At 41.2% G+C, this 12,552-nt stretch overlaps 1 protein-coding gene across 2 annotated transcripts; it reads right to left on the bottom strand.

The window, feature by feature from the left end:
- Window positions 1-9,565: 9,565 nt before the first annotated feature.
- Window positions 9,566-12,248, bottom strand: TMEM251 (transmembrane protein 251). Of its 2 annotated transcripts, none has more exons than XM_036840499.1 (2): window positions 11,741-12,186; window positions 9,566-11,289 (listed from the first exon to the last, which is right to left on the bottom strand). In XM_036840499.1, the coding sequence occupies exons 1-2, from the start codon at window positions 11,836-11,838 to the stop codon at window positions 10,878-10,880; spliced, it is 510 nt and encodes a 169-aa protein (XP_036696394.1). In that variant the 5' UTR covers window positions 11,839-12,186; the 3' UTR covers window positions 9,566-10,877. The 2 variants fall into 2 exon arrangements, with proteins under 2 accessions (XP_036696394.1, XP_036696402.1); XM_036840507.1 differs by lacking the exon at window positions 11,741-12,186 and adding an exon at window positions 12,193-12,248 and having other exon boundaries at window positions 10,471-11,289.
- Window positions 12,249-12,552: the final 304 nt, after the last annotated feature.

Here is a 12,552-nt window from a genome sequence, read left to right as displayed (position 1 = left end):
GTTTTTATGCTGTGATTTGCTATTTATGTTAACACAAATATAAGTCTTTAGGTAAGCAACCTGTGTTGAATATAAAAAGATATTTCGTGTCATCCTGTAGTCAAACTTTGATTTTGCTTAGCAAAGGACTATCAAATCCTTTAAATATATATATGTATATATTCCTAAAATATATGTGTGTGTGTATGTATTCCTTTTCTGCTTGTCGAGGGACTAAGGCATTTTTCATTTACTCTGCGTGTTTCCTGATTCATTTAGATAGCTAAACTGCAGAGAAATCAAGTAGCATGTACCTACTGAAACACAAATTGTCATAGAATTTTAGAGTTGGAAGTAACCTTACAGATTATATGATTTATTTCAGAGGTGAATCAAATGTTAGGTATTTGCCCTGAGTTACAGAGCTTATTGGCAGAGCTTGGGTTATACACTTAGCCTTTGAAAGATTCCCATAGCACTTTCCCAGTTACACATTCTGAAACCTATAGCTTACAAAGTACATGCTATTAAGGAAACTGAATTTACACACCTTTTTATATCTTTAAAGTATTGTTTTACTTGGAACATCAGCCTTCCACTAAGTACTCTTATGTAATTAAAACAATACCAACTAGAAAAAGTTTTATAAATGGTCAGAAATTACCTTGTTTAGTTTGTGATAATGTCTCTAATATTGGGACTTTAGCTCAGTTACTGATTTATAATAATCTTTCATCTTTATACAATCCTTAAAAAAACTTAACCTGTATAATTAAAATAGTTCATATTTTTAAAGTAGTAGCTGAACTTTGCTCCTGAACATTTTGTCTCCTGTGTTTAGTAAGTATGTTTATGAAGAAGAAATGTCAACATATTTTTGCTTGTGGTCTAGTGTGTGGAGGTCTGGGTTATAGGTCTGATCGATCTTTTTCTGATTCTAATACTGTCTTCCTAAGTGAGCCACATGCATGACAAAAAAGATTTTGAAGGTTTGAGGGACCAGCTTGAAGGACCAGTAGAAAAGAAATGCCTTGACTGGTTTTCTAATCTGCTGCCTTCTAAAGGTAAAAACGTTGGCCACAGGCATACAGGATACAGTTATTCTCTGAAACAGCTCCAACTTTACTGTTATACAAGAAAGTCAACCCCACAATCCTACCCAAAAATAAGCTTGATGCTAGACTTAGATAATCTTTTAAAATATGAAACATATGGAGTTCTAAATATGAAATATATGGACATATGCAAATATGTATGTATGTAAGTGCTTTTGTGTTGCATTAAATACTTATTTTAATAGAGTTCTGTGGCCAAGGACAAGAACTTTTACTCTTTTATAATAGGTTGCTGTTGCTTGGCTGTAATATTAGTTAGGAAGTTTGAACATTTAAACATTTCCTTCAGCAGAACTTTCTCAGCTTCTGAGACAATGTTAGGTCCCCATACTATATGTTTCTGTGGAATCTGGCCCCCTGTACTTACCCCCTCATAAAATGTACTTTATTAGAATTATTTCTTCAAGCTGCTCAAATTTTTTTTTTTTAATAAATTTATTTTTTGGCAGCGTTGGGTCTTCGTTGCTGTGCACGTGCTTTCTCTAGTTGTGGTGAGCGGGGGCTACTCTTCGTTGCAGTGCGCGGGCTTCTCATTGCGGTGGCTTCTCTTTGTTGTGGAACACGGGCTCTAGGCGCGCGGGCTTCAGTAGTTGTGGCTTGCGGGCTCTAGAACGCAGGCTCAGTAGTTGTGGCGCACGGGCTTAGTTGCTCCGCAGCACGTGGGATTTTCCCCGACCAGGGCTCAAATCCGTGTCCCCTGCATTGGCAGGCGGATTCTTAACCACTGCGCCACCAGGGAAGTCCCTCAAAAATTTTTTTAAACTTTTATTGAGAAGGCTTGTATTTTTAAGGAAATAAAGTTTGTTTTCTTCCAAATGGGAAAATCAGAGACATCTGTGGCCCTCAATTTATTATGTAGTACTTTTCCCTAGATCCTATTTAGTCTATTAAAGATACACCTATTTCTCAGTAGAACTGTTCAATCTACAAACATAGAATATCATTTCTTATCTAACATACTGCAGTAAGATGCATACATGAGACATCTTAAAAACCTAGGCTTTTTAACTCATGTTGTGGTAAAATGATTAACAAGAAATTCCTGTTTGAACTTACCCTGGTGGGCAGCTGAGCACCCCCGAGTTAAAACTGTATTAGGGTTATGTAATTTTGTAACTGTGATAGTTCCAAATAAAATTAACATGTTTGGGGAAATTAATCATACTACAATCATCTTGTGATGTCATTTTTCACATTTAAGTATATAGTAAGATTAGAGTGTAAAATTATTATAGAAATTGGAGAATATTTGTAAAATAACACTTTAGGTTTTAACAAATGAGAAACAAGTTGGTTAGTTTTTGTGATGAAGTTGGGTTCTTTTCTCACTACCTAGGGCATGATAAATTTCAGGTAGATTCAAGATGTTTAGTATTAAAAAAAAAAAAACAAACCTGTAAAAGTACTAAAAGAAAATGAACTAAGAGTTTTTATAGTCTCAGAGTGAGGAAGGTTACCTAAGGAAGATTTTTAGAAATCCAGACACCGTGATAGAAAAGATCAGTAAATGCAATTACATAATAATGAAAATTTCTGAACATTTTGTAAATGAGGTTAAAAGACAAAGTGGGAAAAAGTATTTAGTATTTTCAACAGAAATGACTAAGAACTAAAATTCCTTTTATAGCTCTCACGTGTACCAGTCAGAAAGACAATAGAAAATTTCACTTCAAAGAAATGAAAAGTAAAACCACAATGCAGTAGTTTTCGTACTTCTCAGACTGAAAGGGCAAAAGTTTTGATGCAATATTGAGCTGGAAAGGGTGTGAAGTCCATAATATATTGGTGGTAAGAGTGTAAATTGGTATAAGCTCTTCAAAAGTCAAGTTGACGATTCTGTCAAAATGTTAAATGTGCGTGCTCTTTGACCCAGCAATTTCACTAATAGAAATTTATCCTATGGTTAATAGCACACATATGCAGAGATAAATATATAAAACTATTCATTGTAGCATTATTCTTGGTAACAAATGATCGTAAACAACCTAAATGTTCATCAGCAGAAGACCCTAGTTAATTAAATTAAAAAAGAAGCACATTAGTACAATAATTCTGTGCAGCCATTAAAAAAAGACCAAGGTATAGCTCTATGTGTTGTTAAGATCAATATGCAGTATATGATGTTAAATGAAAACTAGCAAGATGTAGGACAGAGTGCAGAATGCTTCTAGTGGAGAATATTGGCTAGATATGCATATAGTATCTCTGAAAGGACAGTCAAACTGCACCTGGAAGAAGGAGTTGGGGTTGGGAGTGAGAGCGAGAATTTTCATTGTATGCTCTTGTTCTCTTTGCTTTTTTTTTTTTTTAATTTATTTTATTTTTGGCTGCATTGGGTCTTCATTGCTTTGCGTGGGCTTTCTCTAGTTGCTGTGAGCAACTACTCTTGGTTGCGGTGCATGGGGTTCTCACTGTGGTGGCTCCTCTTGTTGCAGAGCACGGGCTCTAGGCACGCGGGATTAAGTAGTTGTGGCACACGGGCTCAGTAGTTGTGGCTCGCGGGCTCTGGAGCACAGCCTCAGTAGTTGTGGCGCACAGGCTTAGTTGCTTGGCGGCATGTGGGATCTTCCCAGACCAGGGCTCGAAACCGTGTCCCCTGCATTGGCAGGCAGACTCTCAACCACTGCGCCACCAGGGAAGCCCTCTCTTTGCTTTTTTAAAAAAGCATATGTTACATATTTTTCTACACAAACAGAAAAACAAAAAAGTCATGCTTTTTTAATAAGGGCACATCAGCCATATTAACAGTTTAAAACATTGTCATGTACGTAATTCAGGGCAAAAATTAACGAACCCAGACTTAAACAAAATGTCCACATTTCCCATCTGACTACTACTTTGTCAGAAGAGGGAGTATGCAACTTCTAAAGAGGTTTACGAGAGCTGGGCTAAATATGAGAATAGGGTACCATCAATGAAAGGGAGGAGGTATTTCTAAAACTGATGGGCCCAGCCTTAACCCTCTAGCCAGTGCAGTATTCTCAAAGTATAAAAAGAATTTCCCAATGTCACTGTAACTATTCCAGTTCTCAGGTGACCTTTGGGATCAGAGTTGCTCTATTTAAAGACATGGTCCAGACTTCCCAGGTGGCACAGTGGTTAAGAATCCACCTGCCAATGCAGGGGACGTGGGTTTGAGCCCTGGTCCGGGAAGATCCCACATGCCGTGGAGCAAGTAAGCCCATGCGCCACAGCTACTGAGCCTGCGCTCTAGGGCCCGCGAGCCACAACTACTGAAGCCCATCTGCCTAGAGCCCTTGCCTGCAACAGGAGAAGCCACTGCGATGAGAAGCCCGCGCACCGCAGCGAAGAGTGGCCCCCGCTCGCCACAACTAGAGAAAGCCCGCGCGCAGCAGCAAAGGCCAAAACGCAGCCAAAAAAATAATTAAAAAAATAAAATAAAATAATATAAAGACATGGTCCAGGAAACAGTGAATGCTAGACAGTAAGCCTCTATTTAAATCTTTTAAAAAGTAGCAGCTCACGCTGGGGCAGCAACAAGGCAATTGGGGTACAGTTTTAAATAGAAATTTACTCTTACGCCAAAAATTCTCCTGGGGATAGAAGTAACTTCTGGAAGCACATTACTAGTTTAAATGAGTGCTTTATAGGGCCAAGGTATTGCCCCTTGATACCAGAGTACTGAAAGTGTGTGCTGTAGCTCTAAGATGTCCTCATGATACTTGCTGCGTATGTTTGGTGGTTTAGGAAACCATTGTTTTCATGATTGTAACTTAAGAATTTCTCAAGACTAACCACCACTTAAAACCTTGTTTGTGACTGTGGTCTGTGTTGTTCTCTCATGAATAAGGAAAATCCCAAGACAGCCAACATCACAAGAACTGTTGGAAAAAATAAATTGAGAGACTCATTTTAAATCTTGGCCTTGGAAAGAATATATCCCTACATGCTGAAACTGGAAAGAGCTTAGTAACCAAACTTACCTAGAACACATGACAAATTATGCTATACACTTAGTAACTTTATTCTCTCTAGATTGTTTTGCAGCCTCGTGAGAGAGTTGTTGAGTGGCAATAAAAATCACTCATGTCGTAAATAATTACTGAGCACCTACTATGTGGCAGGCACTGTTCTGGGCATGGGGCACATGGCATGAACAGACAAAATCCCTGCCCTCATGAGGTTTAGATTCTGACAAAATGTATAACATGTCATATGACAGTAAGTGCTCTGGAGAAAAACGGGGGAGGCGGATGCTTAATTTTAAATAGGGTGGTCAGAGGCAGCCTCACTAAACTGACAGTTGAGCAAAGGTCTGAAGAAGATGATGGAGCCGGTCAGGGCTGAGCATCCAGGCAGAAGGTACACTGAGCGCAGAGGCCCTGAAACATGTTTTTCTGGCATGTTCTAGAATCAGCAAGAAGACTAGTGTGGCTGGAGTGGAGCAAGGGGTGGAGGGGGTCGTAGAAAATGAAGTCGAAATCGAGGGCCACTTACTTAGAACTTTGTGTGCCATGTTAAAGACTTCGGCTTTTATTCTGAGAAGGGGAGCTATAGAAGGATTTTTGAGAGGAATAACATTTTAAAATGATCCCTCGCCTATTGTTTGATAGTAGACTTGTAGGGGACTTGAGGAGCAGATTTTGGTGGGTGGAGAGATCAGCAGCTTATCTTTATAGACAGGTTAAGTTTCAGGTGCCTGGTGAGATATCTTAGTAAATATCAAGTAGGCAGTTAGATATTCAAGTCTGGAGCTCAGGAGAGAGATCAAGGAAGTGATAGAAATTTGGGTTTTAAAGCCATGAACCTGGATGCGATGACAAGGGATTAAGTGTAGAAAAGAGAACTGGGGCATGCTAACACTTGGAAATTGGGCAGATCCTCAAAGAGGAAACAGCAAAGGGGATAGGAGAAGCTGATGAGGAAGGAAGCAAATCAGAAAAGTATCTAGAATTGGACTAATACATGGTAGCTACTAGCCACATGTGACTGTTTAATTAAAATTTAAAATTCAGTTCCTCAGCCGCACTGGCCACATCTCAAGGGTTCATTTCATGTGGCTCCTGGCTATTCATAGGGACAGCACAGATACAGAACATTTCCAACATCACTAAAATTCTATTGGGCAGTACTGATCCAGAAGCCAACCAAAGAAAATAGCTCAAGGACAAGGGAGTGTGTCAAAAAGTAAGTTGAGGGACTTCTCTGGTCCAGTGGGTAAGACTCCGTGCTCCCAATGAAGGGGGCCCGGCTTCGATCCCTGGTGGGGGAACTAGATCTCACATGCATACCGCAACTAAGAGTCCGCCTGCCGCAACTAAGACCCGGCGCAACCAAAATAAATAAATAAATGTTTAAAAAAAAATCCATTAAAAAAAATAATAATTTGAGGGGGAATTCCCTGGCAGTCCAGTATTTAGGACTCCACACTTTCACTGCCAAGAGCCCAGGTTCAATCACTGGTCAGGGAACCAAGATCCCACAAGGCACAGCACAGCCAAAAAAAAAAAAAAAAAGTAATTTGAGGACTGAGACTTGACCATTGGGTTTAGTTACATGTAAATGACTGGCAACCTCTTGACAAGAGAGCAGCTTTGGTAGAGTGGGAGGCAAAAGCCTGACAGAAGTGTATTCAGGATAAATTGGACGATAGGAATCAGAATCACAAAATATAGACATCTCATTCCCGACCTTGGGCTCTGGCTGGCAGCTGTCTGCAGTCTACCTGGTATGGTCATGTCTACTCCGCCGCCACTGCTGCTGAGGGGCCTGACAGGCCCGGCCTGCAGCTCCCGTTGCTGCATGCCCAGATGCATTCCAAGCCACCACAGGAGCAGCTCAGGACCATGGATGTTGCCATTGGGCTCACCTCCTGCTTCCTGTTTCCTCCTGCCTGGGGCTGGGTCTCGTCACACCTGGAGAGCTACAAGAAGCAGGAGTAAAGAGGGCTGTCTTCTCCCTTATCTGTGACATGACCACCCCCAGCCTGTCCTGATCATGTCTACTGCATTCCTGGCTGGCCTCCCCTAGATCATGGCCTTCAGTTAGTGACCTTCTGCAGCTGACCTTCGTGACCTCTCTTTCTCCATGCTTCACATCCTGGGACCACATACATTAGTTTATAAGTCTATTTAACAATTAAGTCTATTTAAACCTTGGAAAAAAAGAAAAGAAAGAATATATAGACACCTTTTTAAAGATTTCCACAATTCAGACAGCTGGGGTAAGCCTACCATGAAATAATTGTCGACACTGTTCCAAAGACAAACAAACACAGTTCTCACGAGTAACAGTTGAAGCTTTATGGTACGTAAAAACCCCTGGCCCAGTAACTCTCAACCCTAATAGACTTGCTTGAAGACCTCCTAAAACAGGATTGCCTTGGCCCCTCCCCCCAGGGATTGATAGTTGGGAGGGACCCTGGCATTGTTTATGAGGAGTTTTGCTTTGTTTTTGTATTACCTTGAGTGATTCTAACATTCAGCCACAGTTCAAGACCCACTCACTGCCTTAGACCAAAACAAAAATACCAATGCATAATGATTCCCAGCCACGGTCCAGAGTTATATGGAACTTTATCAATATATTGGAGAATTTATAAAGTGATGGCACATATTTGATGCAAAAATGAGTCATGTGGTACTGCGGTAAGCTTTTCTGCCAGTAATTTGGAGATTGAGAACGTTAAATCCATCAAGAAGGAAATCAACACCAGATAATCTTAACACAGACTTTAACACTACCCATGGTGAACAAACATGGTTTGTAATCAAACAGGTTTGATTACTTTATGGGTGCTGTTACTCTCGTAGCACTTTATCTGATGATTCCACTTCTGCAAAGAAAAGCTTGTTAATTATAAAAGCTTTGTTTGAAGTAGAATCAAATTGTAAACTCGGGGAATCACATTTTTTACTTTGAAACTGGTAGCCTCTTTAAAACCAGAAAATTTGGGAATTCCCTGGCCGTCCAGTGGTTAGGACTCCGCGCCCCGCCACTGCAGGGGGCACATGTTCGATCCCTGGTTGGGGAACTAAGATCCCATATGCCGCAGGGCAACTAAGCCCGCTCGCTCTAGAGCCCACACACCACAATTAGAGAGAATCCCAGTGCCACAACAAAGAGCCCGCATGCCGCAACTAAGACCCGACGCAGCCAAATAAAATAAATAAATAAATAAATATTAAAAAACAAAAAAACCCACTAGGAGCTGTAACTGTTTTTCTCAATCTGGAAGCAAATATCACTGACTAGCTCTAGATCCTAGGATGTGTCCCTTCCCTAAAATCCCTGAAGCACTGTCTATATTTGCCATTTATCTCATTATCTAATCCTGTATTCACAGCTTTTTGTATTGTGATGTGACTATGAAATAAGTGATGATCTGTTATAATACACAGGTCTCCTATCCATTGGTTTCAACCTCCACCTCAATCTAATAGAGCTAAGAGACTAATTTCACCTTTCTCTCTTTACCAAAAGAGTGATTTGAACTACTAAATAGCCATTGAGAAAATAGGAATAATCTAAAACTTGGATAATTAATTCCTAAATAATCAAATAATCAAATTAACCCTGCAGTCTAAACCTTTGTGATTGCATTGGAAATACTACATTACTCCTACTCTAATTATTTTAATATTTCTACTATCAAGGCAATATCTTGAAAGAAAGAGATGGACTGAGCATTTACTCACCAAATCCCAAAATACTAGAATCTTAAGTGTAAGAAAGTCTACTTCAATAAAAAGGAACTACTACCTTACAAGACAAATAGCAAACTCACAAACCTTGCATTACATCAAGCATTTATAAAACAAAAAATAATGGAAATAATTTCCTTAAATCATTTCCAAACTATCATTGCCTCAAGACAAAACAAGAAACTGCTCAATGACTTTCCTTAATCTTTTTTTTGATAAGCAGTATAGTGGAATGATAGAGCTGGAGATCTGAAACCAGATATCCTGGGTTCAAATCCTAGCTCTTCCACTTGCTGTGTGACCATGAGCAAGTTATTAATTGGTATGTGCTTCAGGTTTCCTCATTTTCCTCTTCTGTAAAATGGTACTAGTGCCAATACATACCTGCCTCATAGGACTCTTGTGCAGCATGAATGTGTATCACTCAGGAAGCTGCCTGCAGCATGCATGCTTTTAGTAAGTATTCAAGAGATACAAGTGATTTGGTTATCTGACCCTTGCAGAAACATATATTTCAAACTGCTGCTTAATTTGAAGATTCAATGTATTGTAGCAAAAAATATATCATTTCAGTAACTAGACCTTTGGAAGTAGTAAAGGAGAGAAATGAGATTAATTGGAGAAGAAGAGAAGAATCTGATGGTACTGCTTTTGAGTTACAAGAGTACCTGCTTTATCTTTCAAGTAAAAGCTTGCTATGGAATGCTCAGCCTTCCATTCTGGTCAAACCTGATATAAGGTAAAGGTTGAGGTTGCTTGAAAACTTTTAGATTTTCAGTAGCTCACACAAATTGAGAAAAACCTTTCTCAGTTCTTTTCCAATCTTTAGCATGGTTAGGCAGACAGTACCCAGTGCTGAAACATTTGTCACAGCTCAGTGATTAGGAATAAAGGCATCAGATGCCAGGTTAGAACTCTGGCTCTGCTTCTTGGCTGTGTAACCTTTGGCAAGTTACTTAACTTCTCCACCTCACGGTCCTTATCTGTAAAATCTGGATAATAATAACTGTTACCTCATAGGGTTGTTGGGAGGACTAAATGAGTTAATTCATGTAAAGCTCTTAGGACAGGGCCCAACGGAGTAAGCACCAAAAAATGTTACGATTCTTATTCAAATCGGTCAGTGTAAACATTTCCCTGGTATTGATGACATCACTGTATAAAAATATATCTTGATCTCACCCAGAAAAAAAGAAAAATAATCCTAATATCTAATTTTCCATGTTTTAGTTACTTGTATTGTTACCAGACATGAGGTAGTAAGTACAGATGCAAAGGAGGCAGTACAGGGATCACATCTTCATGCAATTAATCTAACGTCTGAAGACTGGACCTTAGGCAGAAAAGAAAATCAGGACGATGACTTGAGAGCATCTTTTAGATGTCACACATCTGACAGGGACTGGCTTAAGTATTTTCATTGAACACCTTGTTTCCATCTTCTATGTGTTTGTTAGATTTCTCAACTTTCAAACACTTAGTCTCTTCCCAAGTAGTTTAAAAAAAAAAAAGTTGCATGAATAATTCTAGCTAATTAATAATGCCAGTAGCATTACCAAACGAAGAACACATTTTGCTTCTCAACACAGCCATCACCTCAATAATTTTATACCAATTTCTCACAAGCTGATAGCAAACAAGCATAAATAGTTGGCTTAGCTACAACAGGAAGAACTGGTGTTTTAGTCTGAAGAATTTTAAAGCAAGCCAAGTAATTGTATAAAATTTAAATTTTATGACCATGTTTGGACCTTTTTACATTAAACGCAATGGAAATGTTCATTTTTTCCCCAAAGGAAAAATTTCTGAATCATCACTATGTTGCACAGTAGAATAAAAATATGAATCCAGGTACTTATTCAAGTTTCTAAAGAATGCAAATAACAGATAAAATTTTACTTCCAAAATCTGAAGTCATCAACATGATTTTGTAGTACTGTATCACAGGCTTTACCTAAAAATTCAATATTCAGATAAAGATAGTCCCCTAGTCCCATTCTTTAAAAAGCCTCTGCCCCACCACAGCTTCCTGAGATCTGTGAAGAAACTGCAGTCTTGTGATCAGGCTTCATACGGTACTGGCAGTTTTGTACTTGTAAGGAAAAAATGGTGACTGATTTTATGTGTCAATCAGTTGTAGTCTGCTGATCTGATTAGAAGCCTTGACAAATGCCTGGTGGCGATTGCATATAACTGCCAAGCATATGGGAATAATACAGTAGCCCACCGTTTTGGGGTCAGCTCTCGTACAAGAATAAAGGAACAAAAACATCTGCAAGTAAGGTATCAGAAAAATAACTGTCCAAAACCAAAAAGGCAGGGAGAGTAACCGAGCTTTCAAGGAGTGTGTCCATGTGGTTCCTTCAAGGGGCTCCTCTGCGTGCTGTTGAATGTGTTCCAAGGCCAGCCTATTGTAAGTCTCGTTGATTTCAAAAACATAGTAAAATGCTGCTGCACTTGCTAACAGATACAATCCCACTCCAATCCATCCCATACGCTGACGGAAGTTCATCATTCTCCATGCTCTGTGCCTTTGAGTTAAAACAACAATAAGAACACAGTGAGGGTCTAGTAATGCTGTCATGTCAACTATCCCAAATGTACGTACTTTTTGTCCAATGAGCTCTAAAATACTCCCTAACACATTTGAGGTTTAAAATAACTAAGTTAAATTTACATCTGTTAAGAAATATAAACATCTTACAGGTTGTTTTATGTAATAGTTATGCGGAAGTAAAGTTTCAGTATGAAGTGTGCTTTTTACTGAATCCCACAGATAAATAAATCACTAAATCTGGCTTAAATAGGTCCAGCACACGTTCCCTTAAATTGTAATTAAACTAGTTTCCTAGGGAACATTTCACTTCTATACTTCAAATACTTTCTGAATTAACAGTATTGCTTCAGACATGAAAACTTGGTTCTACAAGTCAAACCAATGTCGGAGCCCCCAAGTTAAGACAGCAACTCTTAAACACTTACAGTGGTCCCGAAAATCTTCCTGTTCCCACGGCAAGCGTTAAAGAGTCACTCAGCTCTGAATAATCGGGTGGCTTTGGCATTTCAGAGAAAGCCACCATAAAAGAAATCCCCGGGGTCACCGGCTGGGAGAATGGTGAGCACGGCCAGCCAGGAGCAAAAGCTAATTGTGATTAAGCACAGCGTGACTGCAGCCGGTCACGCGGCGGCCCGGCCCCTGTCGCCGTTGCCGGAGCCCCAGCCTGTGTCACTCGGCCCAGCCGGGAGGCTCCCCAGCCACCCTGGCCTCCCCTGCAGCCGGTCCCGCCCCCTGTCGCGCTGCAGCGCCCGCCGCCGCGACAGGGCTGCGCGGGCGGCGCCAGACCCGGGCCTCTCCGCCTTGCAGCGCCGGGAGCCCAGGGCCCGCCAGCGGCCACAGGCCGAGCCTGCAGAGCTGGGCAGGTCCCGGATCTCACCTCCTGTCCCGGTTGGCCCACCCGCCCGCCGTCCCGGATGCTGCCACAGTCGGGGCTTCCGGCTCGGGCCGGAAGCGCGCTTGCCCCGCCCCCGAAAGGCCCGCCCCCTCGTGACGTCAGGGAGCCTCCCCGCGGCACCGCCTCCCCAAGCGCGCCCGAAACAGCTCTGCTGGGACTCGGGGGAGGCTACGGAGGCGCCGGTTGTGGCGCTACCCTTCAGGTGGGTGGCAGTCTGGGCCTGGGCGCTTCAGCGCTCCTCAAAGCCTCTCCCCGTCGCTTCGCTCGCGGCTCTGATCGCCCCCGTCGTTCCTCGCCGCGGAGAGCACCGCAGCAACGGGCGGTCAGCCATCCCCCGGCGCG

This window comes from Balaenoptera musculus, chromosome 2 (genome assembly GCF_009873245.2).
Source record: "Balaenoptera musculus isolate JJ_BM4_2016_0621 chromosome 2, mBalMus1.pri.v3, whole genome shotgun sequence".
NCBI classification, from domain to species: Eukaryota; Metazoa; Chordata; class Mammalia; order Artiodactyla; family Balaenopteridae; genus Balaenoptera; species Balaenoptera musculus.
Note: the sequence above shows the minus strand (reverse complement) of the source record. Positions and strands in the feature narration are given on the sequence as shown.

Coding starts and splice junctions, on each gene's coding strand:
- TMEM251 (XM_036840499.1), bottom strand. CDS start 11,838: ATGGTGGCTTTCTCTGAAATGCCAAAGCCACCCGATTATTCAGAGCTG. Junction 11,290..11,740: donor GGAAGATTTTCGGGACCACT/GTAAGTGTTTAA, acceptor TTTAACTCAAAG/GCACAGAGCATGGAGAATGA.